Source organism: Cylas formicarius, unplaced genomic scaffold (assembly GCF_029955315.1).
Source record: "Cylas formicarius isolate icCylForm1 unplaced genomic scaffold, icCylForm1.1 PGA_scaffold_2__14_contigs__length_35257938, whole genome shotgun sequence".
NCBI classification, from domain to species: domain Eukaryota; kingdom Metazoa; phylum Arthropoda; class Insecta; order Coleoptera; family Brentidae; genus Cylas; species Cylas formicarius.
In genome coordinates, this window is record NW_026844319.1 from 28,214,417 (window position 1) to 28,240,374 (window position 25,958).

The 25,958-nt window shown below is 37.6% G+C and overlaps 1 protein-coding gene and 1 long non-coding RNA gene across 4 annotated transcripts in view; one reads left to right on the top strand and one right to left on the bottom strand.

Moving 5' to 3' along the window:
* Window positions 1–311: 311 nt before the first annotated feature.
* Window positions 312–25,958, bottom strand: part of LOC132698082 (band 7 protein AGAP004871-like) — a 31,836-nt gene continuing 6,189 nt past the window's right edge. The window contains exons 4-9 of one of the 3 annotated variants that reach the window (XM_060663940.1): window positions 15,222–15,325; window positions 15,092–15,164; window positions 14,941–15,023; window positions 10,748–11,007; window positions 10,509–10,689; window positions 312–563 (exon numbers count right to left, since the gene is read on the bottom strand). In XM_060663940.1, coding sequence (XP_060519923.1) covers window positions 456–563; window positions 10,509–10,689; window positions 10,748–11,007; window positions 14,941–15,023; window positions 15,092–15,164; window positions 15,222–15,325 — 809 coding nt within the window. In that variant the 3' untranslated portion in view covers window positions 312–455. Of the gene's footprint in view, window positions 564–2,365; window positions 6,202–10,508; window positions 10,690–10,747; window positions 11,008–14,940; window positions 15,024–15,091; window positions 15,165–15,221; window positions 15,329–25,958 lie in introns of those variants that run through there. The other 2 variants (XM_060663939.1, XM_060663941.1) reach the window with 2 other exon arrangements.
* Window positions 570–2,054, top strand: LOC132698085 (uncharacterized). The gene is made up of 2 exons (XR_009618333.1): window positions 570–907; window positions 997–2,054. It is a non-coding gene; the product is annotated as an uncharacterized LOC132698085 (long non-coding RNA).

Sequence of the window (25,958 nt, forward strand, 5' to 3'; positions counted from 1 at the left end):
GTGTGTGTGTTGTGTTCGAATCATTGATTCTATAAAAACAATTGTAAAAGTAGTATTTTACAAACTTTTTTCAGTGTAATAAACGTTGTTTCGCTTCTGTGTAGTTGTAGTAGGTATTCCGTGGGGTTAGTGGCAGTACATCAGAGCGGGAAGGGATGCAAGCAAAATTAATTCAAAGGCTCGAAGCTCGTGTGGCGGATACGTTTTTGCCACGGGACTGACCGACACGAAACCATTCACAAGAAGGTTTATTTTATTTAATACCTAACCAAAAACATATGTATACATACATATATTATGGAAATAGAGAACCGCCTAAACCGTGAATAAATGTAGCGAGCGAGTTACACGTCGCGATAAGACGAAGCTAAAAATACCAAACTCTACGGACGCACACGCACGCAAAAAAAGACGCCAATAGTGCACCGACGTCGGCGAGGACGGCGGCTGCATTTTCAGTTCGCCTTCGAGGCCTCGCTGGCTTTCAAAAAGTAAGTCACCATGTCGATGGGCAGCGGGAAAACGATGGTAGAATTCTTCTCCGCCGAGATAGTGTTCAACGTCTGTATATAAACACAAATTAGGCGTAGGATCTCGAGAGCCAATAGGACGACCATAACAAGCAACATAACATATAACGCGTTAGATGGAAACGGAAACTGGACCTGAAAAATGACTGTTTATTCGATTTCGTATTATTTGTGGTGGTGGAGAGGCCATATTGTTTGTTATGTTCCTAAGGGACAGTCGGAAGGTTTGGGTCAATAGCAAAATTACTTTTCAACAATATTTTATGTGCGACTGCCTTCACTGGAGGATTATACAATATCAAAACCGATTTCCGTTGGAACCGTTGTGTCGATGCGAGTGGTCGATATCTGTGGCGATAAAATCGATTGTGTGACGAGTAAGTTATTTTAAAAAAATTCTCTTTCAATTTTATCATTCGATATAGCACGGGAGGTATTTTTATACTCTAATTTGGGGCTCTTTTAGTAAACAATCCAACCAACCAACCAACACATAACATAATTTTGAGCGGGAAATTCGAGCACATTTTTTAGATTTTCTATCAGTGGGAGTCAGTCAAATTAGCAAGTTAGATTTGCAGTCAGTTGTGTTCTGAAAAATGGAATGAAAATTAGGCGAGTGGTCGACGAATTGGGTGTCAGTTTTTCAGGTCTTTTCGAAGAGGAGCAGGACAATTACGATAAATGGGCTTCCTCGACGGAAGTCGGCAATGGCCGAATGATCATAGCAATCGTGCCCAACTGTATTAGTGGAACGCATTATCGAATTGATTGAATTACAAGTTTTCACTCCAAAACCAAGGAAACTCGTTTTCGAATACTTACAAACATGCAGTAAGCGATTGAGGATTGCTTACCCGCCGGAATGGAACGAACACCAATCTGCAGAACGAGATTGGTTGTTAGGATTCACAGACCGCAATAAAAACCTGTCGCACAAAGTTAGCAAGTGTTTCCAAAATCAGAAGTTTATATTTTCAATCTCCACTCAATCTGCAGCACTGTTCATAAACCTTCAAGAGTTATTGCTACGAAAGGACAGAAACAAGTGCTACAGGAAATACTTTGCCTCCTGCCATGGTTTTTTTAGGCAAAAGCGAGATCTCAAAACAGCAAAAGCATCAATTGACTAACACCTTAACTAACGAAATGGAGAAAACGATCCGAGCTACATTGACTGCTCAAGCGCCTCGGTCTAATCCAATTACGTTACTGACAAATACTTTGACTCCTCTGTCAATGGATTGATAACTGATATTCAATATGTAGAACTAATCGAAGTCAGGCACAGCAGTGAAACATGTTCTGTCAATTTTATGAGAATAAGAGGCAATACCCTCGCTTTTTTTTCCCGGAAAATGTCTGGGCAACATAAAGCCTTCGAAGTTGATTAAGGTGGTATTAAAAATTTACATTAATTTATGCAGTTATTACCATAACTTTTATGTTCGTTATATTAGTTGGTTGTTTGTCTCTACTTACGTTATTACCTAAAAGTAAATAATAAATAAACATCCCACACTATCCATCCAAATATCCCGCGTGCAGGACGTATGGATCAAATGTACGTAGCTTCATATTTTCCCAAATAACTTTTTCAAACTAATACTCAATTTCAAATTATTTCCATAGGTTCTAAAATAAAAATTTATCATTGAAAATTGACCCAAATCTCCCGACCTTCCCTTAATCGATCGAAATATCGTGTCCCACGTTATTTTGTTTTCCGATACCTGCCGTATGGTTCGCAACCGCGCGCCACTGCGAAGCAAAGCGATTCACCCAGCAAAGCGCCACTCGGAAGCGAAACGACACGAAAAAACCAACGAAACACAAACACCCAAATGTGAGTTTATTTATAATTTAATGAGCCAAACATACGTTTTACACTTATAGACGATATGTGCGAATAATAACAATACACAATTATAAAATCGGGGTATACAGATACGAAGGTGAAATGTTGCGGGTACACGGGGGGGCGGGGGAACGTTTGTCTCGGCCCGCCCAATATGGGAAAGTGCTGCACGACATCATTCAATAAACGATTGGTAAACGTGATATAAAATGCATCCTTCGTATTTATAAATACATGTAGTTATTTACGTTGTTACATCGATTTTAAAAGTAGAACGACAGCACACGCATTGATATACGGGGAGAATTGGCAATGCCGCATCAGCGGCTTAGCTTAATTTACGGTTTATATGGGAAAGAATTAATCGCTACCACTGCACGTTATAATTTAAGTAAGTGCTTCGTGGCCTCTTATTTCTGTAAATAAAACTAATAGCTACGCCGCTGATCGGCGCGAACGTCATCTAGCGAATAAATTCATTGGTTCATTTGTAAACCTGTTTCCGAACAATTTCTTCGTTGCAATAATAATAATTAGGTGAACATCGTTTGAGAATGGGGCCTTTTTTCCAGCGCAACAAGTGCCTGCGTTACTTAGCAGGAATGGTAACAATTTGTCATATTGTTAGAGTGTGGCGCTTTGTTTTAGAACGATTTCACCTACAAAATTTTCACATATTCATTTACATTATTCAACGGTGCCTGTTTCCACGTTTATAAGCTTCTCGGCTGATATTTAAAAGTACAAACGGGCCCGAACGTTAAAATTTACATTCCGGATAGGCTTATAAAAAATGGAACGGAATGGCCAAATACCAGGAACTTCATGCGACACCTTTCAATTTTCAAGTTCAAATTTTCAAAGCAAAACCAGCGCCGATCGCGTAAGTTACACCGTTGCCGGTTTTCCGCGAGCGCCGAACCTCGGAAGACTTAAAGAAGACAAAATGCGGGTTTGCGAAGATTCAATTCCATTTTGGCACAACAGTATCAACCGGAGGGCAATCTGGCGCTTTGCCGTGATACCTTAATTAGTTAATATTTAAAATACACGCGGGATGGGTCGAAAGTCGCGGGCAAACAGCACGAGCTTTACCTGTTTGCCCGCCGACCTTATACGGAGGGCCCCGAGGACACACAGCTCATTCACGTTGCCGTTCTCGTGGATCCTCGGGATGGGTCTCGGTAATCCTAACTACTCTTGAAACCGACGCTGGTAATCCTTAAACGGGGTCAACAGCTCGATCGGGACGGGGTAGACAATGGTGGAGAACTTCCCGTGGCATATTTTTGTCAAGGTCTAAACGAGAAATGCGAGACGTTAACAAACATGCCGGTCTTAAGTTTAGTCAAAGATAGCTTCTAGAAAATTATGTCGGATACGGTATGGCGTTAATCCTACTACTCACGACTAGAAACTACGCAATTGCACCGAATTTGAACGATATTACAATGGCCATTCTCTGTGTTTCGTAAGGTTTTAGTTTAATTAGGCCTATTTGTGACCAATAACTCAAAACTTTTGCCGTAAATCGGAATCTCTGAAAAATATGTCAGATTTGCTGAAAAACGAGTCAGAATTTCCGAAAAACTGTCTCTCGTATTGCGAATGGGAACATCAGATATACAGGGTGATTCATAAAAAATGGGCAGCGGTCTCTTAACCGAAGTTATTAGACACGAGAACATTGCGAAATGCAAAAAATATCTTAAACTAACCAAAAGCAGACAAAGTTGGACGGTCCTTCCACGAAAAATCACTTTTAGGCTAGGAACTCTAGGAGCAACGTTCAAATGAGTTTCAAATTCGTAATTGTCAGGTCAGAAAACTGCCAATTTTTATTATTATACTATAAGAACTTGTCAAAAATTTTGATAAATTTGTTAGAAATTGTGGCCTATTTTTCAGAAATTCTAATTTATTTGATTAAATTAAAACCTATATTTTATTTTTATTTTCGATGACCTTGCATCTCCGAAATTCTGATTTGTTCTTCAGAAATTGTTTTTCGGAAATTCGGACTTATTTTTCAAAAAGTCTGACTTATTCCCCGAAAATTTGCCCGATTAAACTAAAAGCTCTGTTGTATTTTGACGATCTTTCAGCGCTTTCATTGTGTTGCGATGGTGTTGGAAACTCAGGATAATAAATCCCGATTCTATTTTTTTTTGCTGTTTTTACGAATGCCTCCCTGTACTCCCCCGTTGTTAAAATTATGCGAAATATTGTCGTTTTTTTTTTAATGCAAATAACAATAGATAAATAGCGTTTGAAAAATATTTTTCGAATTGTTGCTATTTTAAAAATAACCTGCCAGGGATATTTACAAAATTATCTGTGCTTTTATTTTTTTTTAAATTTTATAGCAACATTGGTTGATTTTCTATAAGGCCCAACCCAATTTTAATTATTTGTTAATTGTTAAATGAGTTTAAACTTATTAAATTATTATCTATTAAATTTATTAAAAACTAACTCTCGCTCTTAAAAATATTCGTAACTATGTGGGGTGTTGTCCTCGAATAAACTGCAAACCAATCATGGCGTGCGGTACGAAGAAATTTCATAGGAATTTCGAGCGAATTCTTTTGTTTACAACTTAATTCGCGTTTGAATTTATAAAATATTAAGGACCCCCGTAACTTTTAAAAAAGTGGAACTAAATAACCAAAGAGCACACAGAGAGTGACCTTTTTTTGTTCGATGGGTGACCTACAATGACCTGATTTCGTCGGTACTCTGGTAACGTTCAACTAGCCTCCGGTAGGGGGCTTTAACGAAGAGATTGCTATAGTATGCGCCCCGCAAGCGACTACGTACTTATGAATAAATCCTCGTGGCTATTGTTTTAAAATCTAGAACGATCCTACCTACAATATCCAAAGAGACAGCGAACTACGGCTAATTTTTTTCAACGTCAAACTTTAAAACGGCTTAAAATACTCCCATTTATTCAAGGGTAATGTTTAAACGGGTGATTTCCTTTATCAAAAATAGTGTTACGCGTCATATTTTATGTAAGTTCAAACACGAGTCAAAAAAATAACTCGCGGAGCCCAGAACAAACGAAAACTTGAGCAACTAGTTTCTTCGTCGCACTTTTTTTAAGGTTTCGATTATAATTCGTCCGTTAATAGTACGGCAAAACGCGACCGCTCGCGGTTAATACGCCATCTCGCGGAAACGAATACTGCCGCACGTGGCTCCACTCACGGACGGCGGTACAATCGTGAACTAAACAGGCCACCTCCGGAATCTTGTCTTCTTTAGAGTCGCTCGCGCAATAACCGCAACAACAATTAATTGTATTAATTGTTTTAACTTTATAAGCTTGAGACGCGTCAATCCCGTCATATTTTATAATATTGTAAGCAAAAATTCTTAACATTTTTGTAATTAAATAATTGGATTATTGTTTTTATTGCGAAAGTTCATTAATATAAACGGATAAAATTTAAACTTGAAACCGTCTAGAAAGATAGTGATTTGTTGGATTTATTGGACGCGACGTTGTCAGATGTTGATGAAGATTTAGTGACCAACCAAAAACAAAAGCACGGTATAAACATCGGTGCCTTTAGAAGCAAAATATATAATATATAGGACGTAATAATATATATACCATATGTAACAATACCCGACGATAAATAACAGGATATTCAATTAGTCTCTGAAAATCGTTGAACGCGCGCCAATGGACGCTTGGGAATTTTACTCCTTGTGTTCCATGTGCTTCATGAAATACGACAGAATGTCGATCGGCAGCGGGAACACGATCGTCGAATTCTTCTCGGTCGATATCGTGTTCAGAGTCTGTCGGAAACAAATGATTTGCGTTTATATCTTTTTTTTTTCATTGGGGGTTATATTTTACTGTCGTACGTGACGCGTCGTTTTGTTTCTTGAAAATGACGACTCCCCAAATATTTCCATGGTATAAGTAAAAAATTATAGGATTTTTGAAGAACGGGTGTAATTATAAAGAAATAGTTGTGTTTATAATGTTTGTAATTTTTTAAATAAAAATAATGCACGTTTGCATTGTTTGGTCATTTCGTATTCATTTAAATGCGCATGTTTACATTTTTTCTGCTTCTTATTTGGTTCTATTTATCATTAAGCGATTAAAATGCTTAAATAATTTCAAGACGCAAATATATTGTTGCAAATAATAATGTTACATTTCGGTATATTCAATGGTTAGTTACCCATACAATCCCATTAAAAAAATGGCCACCCTGTATACCCGACGATCAACTGGTGCATAAAAAAAATCAAGAGACATTGGAACATACAGTCGACGTAAACAACTCGTTCGTATTTATAGTAAATAAATCCATAAAAATGAAAGAAAAAATAACATTTTCGAAATTTCCTACGTGTTTAGACTTTACCGTTTTTTAAATTATTAAAAAAATTATTTAAATGAAAGGAACCATGCGGTGGATAGAAAGCAACATGCAACGTGCACAATTTCACCACGACGTCATCAGAAGACTCGATCCTCCCTACTAATGGGGTTGTCGACCTTTTTACAACCGAGACAACGTTTCCAGATTAACTTTGGTTTTCGGTACGTTAGTCGCACAATAATCAATCAAAATTCCTTTCTGTCGACGCTGAGCGGCACTATCTAACAACGTCGCCGTTAAAGTTTGCAGCGGACGTTGTAATTGTTTCTTAAAAAATAATTTAGTACTTGTTAGTACTAGTACTGCTAGTACTTTTAATAACTTATTAAAACGGCAACCGAAAATCTGGTAAGCGAGTGAACGAATCTAATAGATTTTCAGCCACAAAGTAGCATCGGCTTGGATATTTTATGGGAAACCGCAGCATTTTAAAAATTTTCAACAATCTGTGGGTGGACAGTCGTCCGCCAACCCCCGCCGGTTAATTAAAATATTCCCGTGAGCGTTCGACGGTGTTATTTTTTCCGGAACAATAGAGACGCCCCCCGAGCGGAAATGCCAAACCCACGTGAACCTTTAGACTTTTTAAAAAATAAACGGGTTATCCCCGATCCAAATTATATGTTGTGTACTTTGTGGTTCGACTATGGCGGCACCCAACTTGCAAATCCAACGTAATTCAATTTTTTTATTTAATTGATTACCTTAATGTAAATTTCAGACACAAATTAAAGTAAAACAAAATAATATTCAGATTTTCACAGTTTTTAATGATTAATGGCAGCTGTTTCGGCAACACGGTGCCTTTTATCCAATACAAACTATATTCCCACATTTTATTTAACAATGGAGATGGATTTAAATCCAATTGGTCAATAAGTAATAAATTCTATTATCTCATTTTGTTAATCTCCATAGCTTCCAACGAATTTAGTTTTTTGCTTTTTGAATGATAATGTAAAATATTTAAATTAGCATCAAAGTTGTGCATTTCTGAATTTAAATGAATGACAGTCCGATATAAATTTTTCGACTTGTAGACTCCGGATTTTTTAGTTTTTAGTAAGTTTTAAGAGCAATATTAACACCAAATTTAGATAGATGTTTCGAATTTTTTTTTGCTAGGTTCTGCTATCTATTTTATTGTTCTATAAACTTTGGATTCAGTGTTTAATATGGGATAGATAGATTTCAAAGTTATTTAAAACTGCGTTTTAGTTATAATCTTATCCATCAAAGAGGGGTTATAATAGTATATTATGCAACAAGTGCGGTAAACGCCATTTGACTCACGAGTTTAATAAACGAGTGAGTTAAAAAGTTTACCGAACGTGTTGCATACTACACTTTTTCTACGACCGTTAGGTTTTGGTTAGGTTTTCACAAAACAACACGACTACATTCACTGACATGACCGTCAGAATTGACAAACGTCAAAATTCCAAGCGTGGGAAATATCTCCTAAAACATCCGATTGCTCCCAAATCCGTGCGGTAAAATCCCGGAAATATCCGAAGTGGCTCGGAATCATGGAAGGGTGATTTGTGCTATGTATTATTGTGTACGTGTGTGAGGGTTTATGGTAAATTTGATAAATGTATATTATTAAAAACTGTGAAAATCTGACCATTTTTTGTTCCAATTTAATTTGAGTTAAATGGATTTTTAGTAAAAGCCAGCTCAGTCCAAGTAAATTTTAGCAAACACGCCCTCCGGGGAGTTAACCTGGCTAGTTTACTGGGAACCGCTTTCGTGAAGAAATTCAACTGAAATTGAAAAAGTGAACGGGAGAGAAATGAAATTTACGAAAGTACTTACTAAAACCATGTTTTGAAAAAAAAATTATCGTTCAAATAGTCTAATAATAATGTTTGTGTCAAATACGTAATGTTTCACGGTTGATGGTTACGGCTAACGGTACATTGGATTGTTCTGAAAACTTGGTTGTTGTTATTTTTTACTTTTAACGGGCACGACAAATATTGTTAAATATAATTCAAAATTCATAAAGGATGCCTAAAAGAAAACGTCTGGATTATTCCATCACCTTCCAGGTGCGTAAACACTGGAATAAACTTCATTTAAAAGGAACGAAATTTTTTCAAACAGGAAGTTAAAATTTTGGACGTGGTTTGGAGAAGTATCGAACATATTTTTTTTATTTTGAAATCAGTAGTACATTATACGAGGTTGTTCAGAACCATTGATTTGCCTACCAGATAAAAAGAGATGAAAGCGAGCATTCTAAGGGCAAATTAAATTCCCTTTAGAAAGGTTTATCAAACATTTTAAATTAAATATTGTGAATATTTGACATCCGTAGCCGTTTATGAAATTAACAAAATTTTTACCATAAACCGTGAAACACATGGATGATTACCGACCGGCTTACGAATCGTCCGGTTTATCGAAAATTTCAAACATTCCGACATCGATAGTACGTTCAAAGTGAACGGACCATCCAAACTTTCTAATTTAACGTCAGAAGTTTAAATTGAATGTTATTAAGTCCCATCGACTATCCATTTCCAGGACAACGACTTTAATTATCGGAGTTCGTCCACGCGACACTGCCCGGAATTCTGGAAGCGTCGGAAAATGGCAATGCAAAAACGCCCTTTCCTACGGCCCTAACCGCGCGGGAGTTTTTTTCGGCAACCGTATAAATACGTCTGTTCGGAGTGAATTTGAGTTGGCAGAGGAGTTAATGTGCCGTGAGATAATAATAACAATTTGGTGCGCATAAGCGATTGAAATTATTTATAACAAGCTGATTTTTTCTGTGTAGTTTGATCCAACTTTTTCCTCTGCGAAAATGTTCGATCGTAATAGCTAATGGGGGCTATACACATGCAGACAAGTCCGCGCGCAAGTGTGTCCAGATAAGTCCGCGAGCAAGTGCGAAACGAATTGCGGCCACACACTATTCAGGTAAACCTCGAGGTTCACCAGTTGGTGGGGCCTGCTGCTGCTGCTGAACGCGCCTTGAGTTTTGACCCATACACATTGGCACTTACTCGCGTGTCTCGACCTATACAGGCAAGTCTTAACACTTGCCTTCATGTGTATAGGCCGCTTAAGAGATTGGGCAGGTGCGAAACACGTTGATTTGGTGATAATCAAAAATGTATTACTAACAGTAAATTTCTTAGTTTAATATTCAGATGATTTTATCACAGATATTAAACAACAATGATCCTACAATTTTTTTTTTCAGTTCGACTCATTCCACCTATTTTTATAGATAATTATCATTAACACAATTTTTTTGTTTTCGAAAATTTCAATAAAAAATTATTTCTGCATATACAAATATTGTTGTTTAATATACAATTGTTGTTTAATATTTGTTATAATATTATTTCACGATTAAACTAAGAAATTTACTGTTAGTAATACATTTTTGATCAACGTGTTTCGCATCTGCCCAATCTCTTAGCTATAATCGTCGAATTTTTTCGTAGAGGAAAAAGTTTGCTGTCTTGTGGAAACGAAGCTACACAGTAAAATTGAGCTTGTAATAAATAATTTGAAAAACAGGGGCCGGCCCATAGACTATGAGTATTTCGATTCGGCCAAGGCCTCAACGGTATTTCGACAACTAGACCGCTCGCTTCGTAGACGACGTCGTGCCAAAAAACGTTCGACAACGTCCAAGCGCGATCACGCGATATGCTTTGCCACGTGGAAGCGTGCTTCGTGCTTCACCTGCAAGTAGCGAAGTTGCAGGGCCGCGGGCGAGTCACCGATGACCTCGGAGGCTTCGCGCAAGGCCCTGGAGGCCTTCTGCTCGCCCTCGGCGGCGATCACTTTGGCCCTGGCCTCGCGGGCGGCCTCCGCCTCGGCCGCCATCGCCCTTTGCAGCTGAACCGGCAAACGGACGTCCTTGCTGCGAAACAAGAGAAAAACAGTTGCGACACGTTTTCAACTTGTGCGGGAATAGTTACATTTCGACCCGTTCCACGTTGATCCCCCAGGAGTCAGTCGCCTCATCGAGGAGCGCCTTCATGTGCTGGGAGATGCTCTCGCGTTCGCTGAGTATCTCGTGCAGGGGACGCTGGCCCATTATGTTCCGCAGCGTGGTCTGGGCCAGCAGTCTGGTGGAGTGGTGAGCGTTCTCGACGTTGGCGATCGACACGGTGGCGTTCGATACGCGATAGTAGACCACGGCGTCCACCGAAACTGTCACGCTGTCTTTGGTTAGTACCTGCGATCGAAAAAGCGGGATATTCGACTCGCAAGGCCGACTTATTGCGAGTCACCGTTGTAAGTAAAAATAAAAGTTCCCCCACGGGGGCTCGCGGTTGACAACGTAAATTGCTAAATTAAAAAATAAATGCGGCAATACTGAGGAGGTAGAGGTCACGTTTTCAAAAAACCTCCAATATTGGAAGGTTGAACATTTTGGAATACTTAACTTTTGTCTCGTTTCATTATTAACTTTACAATAATGGGACAACGATAAGAAACAACTAAATGTTTTTCTATATCTGCTGCCCAAAGTTCAGTTACTTTGGAATACGATTTTCAAAAATCCATTGCATTCGAAAACAAGATAACGGTTCCATCAAGTGATTTAAAGTTAATTTAATTTAAGTTTTAAGACCAAGAAGTCTCGGGAGCGTGGCAGGCGAACCTCAAAGTTTTAATACACGAATAGAACGTAAGCCATACAAAATTCACGTGTGTCGCGATATATTCATTCCAGGAAGAGTAGCAGAGCGACTGCAAACGGCGTTTTAATTGAAAAACCGTCCAAAGGAAAAGAACGGTCTAAAATTAACCCCGGATGTTTATTAAAAATTGAGGCATTTATCGATTTTTAATACGTTTTGTACTGCAAGCGTACGCACTTTTAAATATTACTCGGATGTATCTGACCATCCTTTCGTCTGTTTAACGATCACAGACAATGACAAATGTGGATGATATATTGGACTTAGTTGTCTCGAATATTAAGAAAAATTTGTGCTTCCAAGCAGCATGAAGGGCGTTACTTTACTGCGATCAAATAACCTGATGCCCGATGCCTAATCGATATACTAATAGAAAATCAATCGCATGCGATACAACAAGAGATCTCAGCCTATGAACAGCGTAATTAGTCTTTAAGCTCATGCTCACATCACGCGCAGTAACTTTTGTATTGTGTACTTATGACACAATGTACTTATGGAAAGCAAAAAATGAATTATTGGTCTCATCACAAATGTACAGAAGGCTTTTGAGGATTGTGATATCTAAATAGAGACTATTACAACTCCCAACTGACAAGCTGACTTTCGGCCACCAAAAATCACCGGCTGCTCGCTACTGGCCAGATAATTTTTAATCGTTCAAAATCGATAAAAGAAACTGGTGATTAATTGTAATAGTCTCTTTAAGATAGTCTAAAAAAACTGACAAACTTGTATATAGTAACACTGTTCCGTCATGTCAAACTGTACATGTAAAAATTCGAATATTTACGAGCTTTTCCAGGGAACCGGATCTTCTCGATCGTCTCGAAAACATGGCGCGCACAATAAATTAGGTTAACGGAGGATCATTATTTCCGAACGCTAATGGAATTTGTTCACTCCGCGCTCTTATTTCAAAACACCCTCGACATTTGTTTGGCTTAACGCGATAAGGTAAGTCCTACCAGTGCTTCCGCCAGCACATAATTAAATCCTATCTCTCGATTTCCTATTACAGCGTTTTTGTCGACTGATTGGAGAGGCTCTGATTTCACGAACGGTGGAGACTTCTCAAGGGAACGGTTTTTTTTGTGATAGATTTTTTAGACATTAACACCGCGTTAAAAATGAAGAACTTTGGTTTCAGAGGGCTTTAATAACCCAAATTTAGGGTAACAAAACAACACCGAAGAGGGTAAACGCCAAAGAGATTACGCAATAACGAAGACTCCGATTATTAACATTCGTGCCTACATTTTCATGACGGTGCGCACTGCAAATCAGTTTTTATACGCTTACTACTGTAATTAAATGTAATTAAAAGAACTTGATGAGAAGATTTGAAAATAATATTCATGTCTTTTTTAAAAATGTTATGACTATTCGGTTTTCTAATAACGTACTTCGTTGCCCTCACAATATCCCGTAGGGCTTTGTTGTTGAATATCTTGATTTAAAGGCAACGAGAAAAATAACCAATAAAAAAGAGTTCCATCTTATCAAGCCAGCTTCGTTGATTTATCTGACGTTAGGATAACGCGAAAATCGTCCCCTCACTTCGGTGGCTCCACAAAGAAGAGTTCAAGCCCCCCTTTTGCCCCCACCCCCCGCCACTAACTTTTCGTCGGCGGAAAAATTGAATCTACAACCTGCGGATAAAAACTGTCTTATCGAGTTACGAACGGCAGAAATTGAGGTTACGCAGTGAAAATGCAGCCGAAAGTTAACGAGGACGGACCGTGGGTGGCGGAGTTGCGGAATTTACTTGTCATACGAATAGCGTGGCATGAAACTCCGCCACCGCTTTATGTATGGCCTTCGCATTTTGTAATCCCATCGAACTTGAAAGTTTTATCCAGTTCGTGAAATATTTCTCAAGGAAATCTTCCGAAGAATACGAAACGCGAAAGTTTTGGTCAGTTTACTTTGGTGCAATATGTTCTTATAACCATAAATCGGAAAATGGTCAAAGAAGGGGAATGTAAATTTGCCGTCAGTTTTTCATTTCTAAATCTGACCCACTTCTAATTCTTTTCAGGTAAAATTTGGCTTAGAAATTTGACCACAGGAAAATTATATTCGAAAGTTTATCCCCGTTGGTAGTTAGTTTTATACACTTTTTCCTTTAAAAATAGCCACAGAAAAAATCGTTCGCGACGGAAACCTGCTTAATTTAAAAAGTTCGATTACAGGTGGTTAAAGTTAAGTGAAAAGAAAAACCTACAGCATCCTTATCGTGTGACCTCACACCCCGCAATTACCCACCACGGCTCAGTCGGATTCCTGCGCGTTCCCGCGGGAACATGGCCCGGTGGTATTTCGTAATTTCACGGAATTTTCGGAATTTTATCGGGTAAAGTTGCGTTCGGCAATATAAGGTCCCTGCGTGTTCACTTTTTACAAATTGATATCGTCTCCACACTACGCTGTATTTACGAATATATTTTTATTCCCGATTCAGAATGGTAAATATGGGATATTGCAAAAAAAATAGGAAAGAAGGAAATATCCTTATGTGCCAAAGCTAATAGTCAAATATTGAACGAAAGAAAAAAACGTTACGGTTTTCCGGTGGGTTGATTCCAGTGACTTTATTATACCTAAATAAAAGTAGTATACTTTTAGACAAAGTATAAAATGATTATTATTATATCGAGTTTTTGTTTTTCAACGGGATAATAAAACAAAAAGAAATAAGAGCAGTGTTTCTTCTAAAGCTTCAAACGTTTTTTCTTTTAACATTGTGAGAACATCTAAATCTCATCAAGAATACTTTTAAATACGCATAACGTAATATCACAACGCATTTTACGGCATTTCGGATTATTTACACGCTCTACTACTTTCCGCGGAAAATAGTAACCGAAACGCGAAAACTCGTCGCGGTTGACGAATAACCAAAGCGGTCGGAGAAACGCTACTCTTTGTTTGGTCGTCGTGCCAAAATCGGCAACCGCCGTTTTATTTGGGATTTGGCTGATCCGTCGGGCGAGAGGTTTCACCGGGATCAGTTTCGCCGCCCAGACAGACGAATTTTCCACGTCGTTCGATTGAATCCCGTTAAACTCGTCTGACAATGACGAATCCGCTTTTAAATCGAAATTTTCGAATCGACACGTTACAATGTACTCTTTTCGAGGTTTTTTCGATTACTTTTGTCAGAATAATGCTTTTGGTTAAACGCCCTCAGACAAACTACATAAACGCGATCAAAACAGCGATTACCAGACCGCCAGCATTTTTACCAATTAACATTCAAAATAATCTTTTGCTACCGTTTTGTCATGCGAATACGTTACTTTTATATGCTGCAATGTCGTTTATTCAATAAAAAAACTGCATTTCTGCTAGATTTCCGGCGGGTAGTTTTATGTAGAACGTCGAATTCATAATATCCATACGTAATTTTCGTCAAAAATCCCATTTTTTCACATTCGAAACGATATTCTAAAATGGCTCACCTCCTGCGGGGGAATGTCGTAAGTCCTGGTGCGCAGATCCACGCGGGCGTACGCGTCTATGCACGGCAGGATGAAGAATATCCCTGCAACCAAACAAAAATCGCAAATTAGGCCGCCTAAGTGCTCCGTCTGCAATTTTAGATGTAATTACCTGGCCCTTTGGCTCCGCCAGAAAGCAGCCGGCCGAGTCTAAAAATAACCGCCCTCTCGTACTCCTGCACTACCTGAAATTAGGCCCAAAGGAGAACGTTAAAAAGTCGATATCGATATCGATCGCTTACCTTGAAACAGACCAGCAGGGAAAACGGCATCGTGAGTACGACCAGCACCCATGACAGGACCGTCAGTATCTTCCCGCACGTTTTGTTCTCCTCGATAACTTGTTCTGCTGAAAGGAGACAAAGATTAAGGGAATAAGGAAACCACAGAACGTTGTTTCTATATCATTTAAATACCCATGGTAAAAGAGTCATCTCAAAGTAGACCTTTAACTAGATTAACCGGATTACAGAAGACTCGAATTGAATTCATTGAATAAGAATACACGGGAGAGATGTTGTCGATTGACAAGTACGATACGTAATGTTTGCTGGAAATCGAGGTCCTATTTTTCCATGCATTTAATTGGACAAACCAATGGCCAATATGGTGGTCCGAAGGACGAAGTGAACTTCTCAGATCGATGTTAATATTAATAAGCCCGCTTTATTAGCAAACATATTAGAAATCGCTTGAAGCTTTCCTTTGCGAGACAACCCGCAATGCGAGAACTGAAAATTAATACGTCCGCTTCCCTGAAATTTGATTTTATACATTAAAGGACATTTTATATGTCATGGCGAAATTTGTCGGCAACATGCGCCAGACCGACAAAGTTACGATCAACTTTGCCGCATTGGGCGGGAACTGCGAAATTAATTCAAGAGCGGGAAAATATTTACTCTGCCCCTCCACCCCCGCCGACTTTGCGTAACGATCATTTCCGGCCGAGAATTGAAGCACCGACCGACCGCATGTTTGTCCTTATATCGGCTTTTAATTTCGATAAAAAGCGGCGACCCGTTTGGCGCAATTCAAACTGTCAATTAGGAGCGAATCTGCTGGCTTTTCATTAAACGCAATAGACAAACATCCACGTGGCCCGATAAAAGTTAATGGGATTTTTTATAGGTCTGGCAATTCAACTGCCAGACGAAGTTTGTGCGAGCGATGTAAATAATCACACAAGAGCGTCTCGATCGTTCCTGATACAACTGATAACCGATAACGCCTGGCTGAATTGGAGTTAAATTATGACGCTGAATCGGATGTGTGACTCTCACTCGATTCTAAACGATCTACCAGATTCAATTAAAAATCGTGTAAAAATCAGCTACATAATTAGAAAATCAGACAGTGGATTACAATTAAAATAATATATAGGAAATTAAAGAAAAGAAAATTAAATTCTGATCGACGGGAAACTACCGAAGCGGAATATCCCATGCCGCAAGATGCGATTGTTGAAAACAATAGCAAACGGACACATTGTTATAGGTTTCGTCGGAACTAACAAACTAAAGCTGCGGGAAGAGCCTGATCATTTATTAATAACGTCAAGAATTGATGAACAAGCGCGGTTGCGGTCCTTGTTTCAGTTTTTACTACAGGACCCCGCATTAAATGTCTGAAATTTATGAGACTCGTTTCTTATCCGTTTAATTTCAGTCTGCGTCGCCCTGCAAAAACTGAACTGGTTTGCGTTCTGGAAATATTTTAGGGGCACTATGCCGCCGCTTTTACGTAACTCGGCTTGAAAGGACTTTCGTGCCAGATTAAACCCTTTTGAAATGTTGCTTCGCTTTTGCGTCGGACGCGGCTTCAGGTCAGCCCCGATGGGACGGCAATGTATTTTTCGCTTTTTACTGACCTCATTAAGCGGTTCCTAATTTAGATTTTATCTTAGTTTGACGCTTATTTCAACACGACAAGAGTGAAATAGTTATTTTGTATTTAATAGCACTAGGCAAGCAAAACGTTGAGTGAGGCCGACGGTTTAATATTTTTTATTCCGTTCGAAACGCTCATTTTATCCTGTCCTATTTACAGACTGTTAACTTAATTAAAGACGAGAATAACCATATAACCATAGCAAAGATGGCTTTTGTTGTTATCCGAACGTTTTAGATGTTACGACCCATTCGGCACAACCCAATTAGGAGACTCTGCAAATTCTAAAGTTATTTACATTTTACCTTTTATTTCTCGTTCCGCTTGCCGGTTTCATGAATATTTTAACAATTCAACAAAGGGGCGACCGTTAGAAAGGGTCGCATTGGAATGGTATAACGTAAACCGTTACAAAGAAGTAAGGTAAATGTCTCGAAGCAAACTAAATGATTTAAAAAATGCCTGCTCGCGATTTGAGATAACATGCGCATTTTCAACTGCAATGCTAGTCGAACTATACAATAATTCACTTTTGCAGCTTTTGGCGACAATTTGAAGACGACGAATGAGGCTGACGATCAAAACGGAATAAACTGCGAACCCCTAAATCAACGATCTGGCAGTTTCCGCCCATTAACGAGCAAGCTTTATTCCAAAACCAAACCACTAACGGCCAACATTTCGATAAAATCTGTTCAAAGCGGCGAATTAACATGTATTCTGCGTGACGAGATACAACGGGAAAGCGGAATATCCGGTAGTTTTCTTTTCTTTCTTTTACCGACGGCTCCTTTAGGAGAGCGCATTATAAGGCTCCATTAATAAATGAAACCATTATCCGTACGAAAGCCTTCGATAACGTTTTAAGTCCCGCCACCACCTCCAGCACACGACAGGTTATTAATTCTTAATGTCAACTCATATCTAACTTCCAACGACGCTGTTTTTTTTTTAATTACTTAGCAAAATCGGAACCTCCCGCCCGGCACGATGATTAATGCCCCGTAGTGCGGAATTAGATCGGAAGTTCCTAAGTCGTTTATATTATTTTACTGGGAATATTTCAATCCTTCCGAATTTTTCAACGAGTCAGCTATATACGAGTAAATTTCCGGCAGACAAGTCCGTAATAGACTAATTGGCAATTACAAAATCGGCAGCTAATTTCGATAGAGGAAAAACGGTCGAGAAAGCTTTAAATTCGCGACATGGAAAAATGGAGTAATAAAGCGTTCGCTCGTCGGGAGCCGAACAAATACTGCTATTCTGTCTTTTAATCAGAAACGGGAAACCGTTGTTGGCTAAGGGAAAACGGAACCCCGAACTTATGGAGAAATGTAAAATTGTAGCGACCAGTAGCGACTGTATGCCGTTTCGTCTATAAAAAATCAACCCAAATATTTGGTGATTTTTTAGTTTCCAGAGCACCATTAAAAGAATGCCAGAGTTTCAGGACATCATCACTAGCTAGCGACCAAATGATCTCGAGATTAGACTTAGACTGAGCGTGAGGCGATGAAGAAGTTTTCCAGTTCAGTCACAAAGAGAACTAGCTAAGGCGGTGTAACCGCGAACAGGAATGAAAGGAAACACGGCAAATTGCTGTAGATATCCATTTCACATCGACTTAATTGAACGTTCAGATAAACTATAAAGGGATCTGCTTTGTATTTTATGAATTTTGAACAGTTTTCAACTTGAAACTAAAGAAAGAAACAATAAAAGAAAATAACCACACTTTGAAGAAATTAAAATAATTAGTGTAAGAAAATTGGATGTAGAATCCAGATAACACGTCAGCCGGCGGTAAACATTTTATCAATGGTTAATGTTATGGTTACAGACCATCTCTTAAAAGTCTGTGGAAACTCACACGAGGCACGCTGACGAACCGAGGATAGAAAACCAAGAAGCAATGGGCAGAGCAATTATCCGTCAGTTTTGCAACTTATACAACCAGCGGAAGTTTTTTTGGAAATTTGTAACGACCGGCGTCGCACGACCTCGGCGTCCGGGTTACGGCGTCGCGGCGGCCGCATATATGTCAGAGTTCACGCGGATTCCGAAACGCTATTAGTTGGTTAAAAATTAAAACCGGCGCATCTCGCGAGGCGGCGAGCGTCTGGACATATTAAGCGAAGAAGTTTACAATTTTGGGCAACTTTGGCCGACAAGCGCGCAATATTTCACGTCTCGGTAGCAGGAGTGGCGTCATTTAAATTCGCCGGAGTTTCGGCACTTTGGAAAGTTATTTAAATCAGGACGGGACGGGTCGGGAAGCTTCAAAAGCCCGGCAAATGTTGCGAAAAACAGTTTTTATCTTTGATACGTTATTGGCTTGAAGTTTGCCAACAACAGTATTTTTCTATGCCGAATGGCAAGTGGACTCGCCTAAAACTGACACACGTTCTTCTGCTTTATTGTGTATGGTATTTTTTCACGACTACATTTTAAGAGATCCGTCTCGGGATCGATATGCAACTCGTATCAGACACATGTCAAAACGCACGTGTTACGTCACGAATTGATTTTTGACCCAGAACCCCACTTACTATACTACTAAAAAATTTTTAGCAAATTTAGGTCGGTTCCCCGAAATTCTTTTTCGTCATTGTGGATATAAATTTAAGACATTTTATTAACATGGTGTTCCAACGTATAGCAGTTGGGGCTTAAGCACTTTTAGCCAATCCACAGAGACACGGGGTTCTCGACGTTGCGTAAACGACTTCCCGGTCTTCGGATAATTAATCCCCGATCGCCTCGCATTGTATATCCCTATTGGCCGCATTTAGTCGATTAGACCCGGTAATGGATTTTTCTTGTTCCGGCTTTGTTTCATAAGGCAAACTGAGCCGCCGAAGTTATAAAAGTTTGGCTGCGAGGCCAATATTTGATCGGAGATCCGTAATTTTCCTTCGTTTTAGGTTCTTTCTTTCAATTTTCGGCCACAGAAAACTCCATTCCATTTAGTTTCATTTTAGAATTTTAAAATAAAGAAAATAAAGTCTGTTCACAGATAAAAGAAAGTGACTAACTGATACGAATTAAGCAAAGACCCGGGCAAGCTGTAAGAATGAAATATGGCCGAACAGGTCCGTACTTTGCTTAGAATTTAACTATTTGGGGTTTTGTTGGGAAATATACTAAACAATATTTATTTATTTATGTATGTAAATATTTATATTTAAATCTAAAATAAAATTACAAATTATTTTTATTACCTACTTAAATTACTTAAAATTATTCACATAATACACCAGCATCACTATCGCTATCATCGCCTGTTCTAATTATTATTTGTTCTATATTATTTGAAATATGGATATACGATTATTCTACTTTTTCTATATATATAATAGAATTTGCCCAACTTTGTGGGGGGATGTTAGAGACTTCGGTTTCTATAAGTTTGAGGACATTGGAGTTAACACGGGGAAAAACATTGTTACGACGAATTGCAGATTTCAGTTGGTGCCAAACATTTTCAATGGGATTAAATATACAGTGATAAGATTTTTTGCATAATTATCACAGACATGTTCCTTTTGTAGCTTCAAGCTTTGTAGAACCTCAGTTAATTGGTTTTTGATATAATCTTCGTGAAAATAAATGTCGTTATTGGATTGTGTCATATGAGGAATGGGTTTTAGTCAACTGTCTACTGTGATAATTTGCATTGTCCATTACAATTACGCTATTAGGAGGAATGTTTGGAACTAGTTTGTTTTTAAGCCAACTTTCAAATAAATCAGCGGTGGTGTCTTCAAGGTAATCCAGAGAAGAATCTTTAATATTTTTCGCAGACAAAGAAAGTCCATTTGGAATCCAACCATCTTTAGAGCCAGCATGCAAAACAGTTATTCTTTTACCTCTTTTTGATGGCGCGTTTGTTTTACACTCATCAGTTGAGTCAACCCAACCCTTTTCCGGGGTATCATAAGTGTCGATCCAGGTTTCATCCAAGTAAATAATTGGCTTTTGTTGTTCTCAGCAAATCCAAATTTTTCTTGATATTCCAGTTGCCATTACTTACATAAACTTAAACTAAGTAGTATACCAAACCAAAGAATATTAAACACAGGTAGGTATAAAATTATTTTCCATTACGGACCACAATTTTACCTGAATTTAAATTCCTAAACTTTAGGTAATAATCTTGTTGAAGTTGACGTATGCAGCTGAGACTGCCATTACAAAATGGTCGGCAATGTTTTCTGAAATGACATGGTGCTGAGAAAAGATATTGTGTTTAGTCATTTTACAGGCATGAAAATTATTTAATGAATTTGATACGGTATACCTCTTCCAACGAAAAAAATGATGAATAAAAAAAATCTATCCATCTGTGGCTGTCTACGAGAATAATGTACGGTAAGATGATGAAGAAATAGTGTTTTTCCTTTTTTTTTCAAAGAAACTTTCACAGGTTACTGTAATACTTTTTATAAAACTTCTGGATTCCTCCTGCGTCGGTTTTTACTGAGTCGAACTTGCTGACGTTTCGCCAATCATCCCGTTGGCTTCTTCAGAGCTTGACAGCTTGACAGGATGATTGGCGAAACGTTAGCTAGTTCGAGTCAACAAAAACCGACTCAGGAGGAATCCAGAAGTTTTGTAAAAAGTAAGGTGTTTTTCTTCAAGTTAAAAAGGTTCATTTGAGATGCGTGTGATTATTTTTTGGGTCGAGACGTGGTCGTTTACTTAAAAACACAATTTATAAAAATATTCAAGGTCCCGCATGCGCCGACACCCCATAACACACCCCTAAAAATTAATTATTTATTAACAATTATCGTCGACGGCTTGTTTTGCGGTAATTTTTTTTCCGCTTCTCACGTAAATAAAAAATATATTCTCTACGGGTAGAAGGTATATCGTTTTCACTGAATAGGGTTGGATTTATTAAATATATTATAGTAACTTGAAAATGTATTCTATGACTGGAAAATGAGTAAACTTTGCTTTGCGGTAATTTAGGGAAATTTCTGACTGAAAAAAGAATTTTTTTTATAAAAATTGTTAAAACAGAAATAACCTTGGAAGATGATAGGGCCAGAAAAGCACTTCAAGCGATGGGTAGGGCCTGCAAGTAACGGCAAGTAGTGAGAACGGAGGAAAATGATCTAAATGGAATGAAAGATATGGCTGCAATTCCCGTTAACAAGTTTAACAATTTCGTTATTCGACGCGTTCCCCTGAACCCATGCTGGCGACCCCGTTTGCAACACCGAGAAAGATTTCCATTGCGTCCCGACCCTTAACGAGCCCTAATGCTACGAGTTGGACTAATGGTGAAATAAAAAGGTGCGTCAAAATTCGTTCCAAAGTTCGAAATAATTTTGTAAAATCGACGCTATCAAAACGACCCCATTGTTTCCGTGTCGGGCATCGGTACAAACAGCAGTGCCACTGCAAAGGGAACATCGAAAGCTCTAGGACATGCATTGCAACATTAAATACGTCTGACCTTCCGTCATGATTCGTTAACAACTCGGCGGCACCATAGATTAGAGATTGCGCGGCAAATGGCGACCGATAATCGTCAACTCCTTTCGGAGGCTGGCGCAACACTGTTACGTGAGATTTCGGCCGACGCCACGCCATCCTGCAGGATTCGCGAGCAACGTTGTCGGTTTTACGTAAAGGGTAGTTTGTCATGTTATTTTTTACACTATTTACGAAACCTCTGGACGCAGGAGGAGTCGGTTCTTGTCTTGGCTTCTTAGGAGCTTAAATGAAACGTTCAGGTTAGAATTCAGCTTTGAAGAAGCCTACAGGATGATTTTCGAAACGTCACCAGTTTGTTGAAGTTTCTTTGAAAAAAAAATGAAACTGTTATTTTTTAACTTAAAAACCAAAAATAATATACTTATGATCGGTCTTCACCGTCAGTTGGCGTCAGACTAACATAAGCGTGAACGTTAAAAAAGAACAAGGGAAAAGGAAAAGAAATGTATAATTAAAATTACTGGGGCAGAAACCATTTTACTTTACTAATTGGTTGCGAAGAAATACTCCAAATCCAACATTTTGGCGCGGACGGGAAGAATGTGATTGAACTGAGGTGGCTTCTACTAGATGAAAATTCATTTATTAAAATAAATAAGAAATAAAAGTTCAGATTTTCACGAAATTATATGTTTTTGACAATGACAATTAAACCTTAATTAATATTGTTATGAGAATTGAAGTTAATAGTGGAGAGGTATTTAAATTAAGCAATACATTTGAATGTTTCATTTTGTTAATCTCCATGGCTTCCAATAAATTTAATTTTCTACTCGTGGCTGTATGTAAAATTTCAAAATAGTGGTCAAAAATGTGTTTTTCTGTGTTTATGTGTGTAGCATAATTAGAATCTAGACTATTGTTTTTAGACTCTATTTTATGTTCGTTAATGCGTTTCTCCAAGGATCTACCTGTTTGTCCAATATAAATTTTAGGACAAGATCTGCACTTCAACCTGTAGACACCTGATTTTTGAGATTTTGGCCATTTCGTTTTATTGTTTTTTAAAAATTTATTGTGTTATTAGTTCTGAAAGCTATATTGACAAATGTTTTGAAACTTTTTCACTGGCTTCTCGTATGTATGTAATTGTTTTAAATTGTTCGTGTTCTGTATTAGGTTTCGGATAAATAGAGTTTACTATCGTCTGTTTTTTTTTTTAGTTATAATTTTATCTATAATGGACGGATTGTAGCCTTTGTTCAGTGCAATTTGTTTAATGATATTAAGTTCTTTGTTGTAATTTTATGTTGTGAGTGGCGTATTAAGAAATCTGTGTATAAAAGTGTGAAATGTAGCCATTTTATGTGTATAAGAGTGATTCGAGCTATTATGTATGACTGTGTCCGTGTGTGAAGGTTTATGATAAATGGAAAAATCTAATTTGTTTTGCCATTTCGAAATAGTTAAGTCTAAACAATTAATAGAGTTATCCTCTTCAATCTCGATACTGAATTTTATACGATTATGTAATGAGTTACCTACACTACCACAGAAAACTTTTACTTAAAGGATGTTCTAGTATGATATTCTCCAAATTATCCATAAAAATCTCGGCTAACAAAGAACTACGTGGGTTTCCCATAATCAAACCTCCCTTAGAGGTGTAAATCTGTCCATTAAATTCAAAATAATTTTGGTCTAAAGATACTATTAGGCAATCTAATAAATCTTGGTTCACCAATGGGTTAACCTGTTTCCGAGTTAGGGTGAAATCTACTAAATCTATCACATCCATAGGTGGAATAGTGTTGTACATCAAAAAAAAAAAAAATGTTGATTAATTGAAAAAAATTTTTTATTGCAAATTTTGGTTTAAAATATGTGTGGAACTTAAATTTTGTTGAGAGTTTAACTGCTGGATCAGTTACATAAGACACGACTGGTCTAATGGGCATATCTTGCTTATGTAATTTAACTAAAGAATGTAATATAATAATAATAATGTAATATTTTTCTTCGGCACTAAATAGGGTGGAGTTAGTAATTACTTCCTTGACTCGTCTTTGATATAACTAGGTGGGATCGTGTTTGATACATTGGAAAAGTTCTAGTATAAGAAAATTGGTGGTTTTTGAAATATATTCTGGGAGATCGATAGCTATGACTGTCTTTACCTGCACCTGTAAATATTATTTTATTTTCAGAAGCTTTGTTTTTGATAGTTTTTACTAGTGACATTTGAGAAATTTCTAAGAGTTTGTTGTTATCTATTAATTGAGAGTTTATTATATTCGTTAATACATGTTTGTTTAAATTAGAATCGTTAATGTCCTTAATTGCTAGTTCACAATCGATAGCTAAACAGGTCTAATTTTCTATTAATGTACGAGTGCTGTAAGTTAAAGTTGATGAAACCTTTTTCCAGAAATTCAACTTCATTTTTGGAAAATGTTGTGTCTGTAACTGGCTTGCTGTTAGATATCTTTGAATTAAAAATTAATTTGTATAACTTTAGTTTTTGTCTAAGAAACTTTTTATGAATATTAGATGAAATTAAGTCAATGAGATAATTCAGAAAACCTTTACATAAATATTGTTTGTATCCCGTTTTCTGTACTCGTGTCTTCGTTCTTCCTTCGTCCATTTCATCTGGCCGGGGATCCGGGCTTTCCTTGCAGCAGGACTTCTGTTGTTGGTTATGAATTATGTAAACTTGGCAAAAATCTTATTTTGCAGATATTTGTAAAAAACTAAAGAAACCAAACGCAAAACAAATTAGATTTTTCCATTTATCATAAAACTTCACCAACGGACGCAGTCATACATAACAGCTCAAATCACCCTTATACACACAAAATGGCTACATTTCACTCTTTTATACACAGACTTCTTAATGCGCCACTCTCAACCGAAAATTACAACAAACAACTTAATATCATTAAACAATTGCACTGAACAACGGCTACAATCCGTCCATTATAGATAAAATTATAAATAAAAAACAAATCTAGACAATAGTAAAGTCTATTTATCTGAAACCTAATACAGAACACGAACAATTTAAAACAATAACATAGGAGAACCCAGTGAACAAGTTTCAAAACATTTGTCAAAATGTGGTTTAAAAATAGCTTTCAGAACTAACAACACAATAGGAAAATTTTCAAAAAACAATAAAACGAAATGTCCAAAATATTAAAAATCAGGTGTCTACAGATTGAAATGCGGATCTTGTCCTAAAATTTATATTGGACAAACAGGTTGATTATTCGAGAAAAGCATTAACGAACAAAAAAGCGCGATTAAAAACAATAGTCTAGATTCTAATTATACTACACACTTAAACACAGAAAAACACTTTTTTGACGACAATTTTGATATTTTACATACAGCCACAAAAAGTAGAAAATTAAATTTATTGGAAGCCATGGAGATTAACAAAATGAGGCATTCAAATGTATTGCTTAACGATCAATTAGATTTAAGTACCTCAACTTTATTGAACTTAAATTCTCACAACCACATTAATTAAGGTTTTATTGTCATGTTTCGGTATATATAGTAGCAGGTAGATTGTAAATATTACATTTGATAAAGACACGGTGTTGTTGAAACAATTGTCACGTAAAAATATA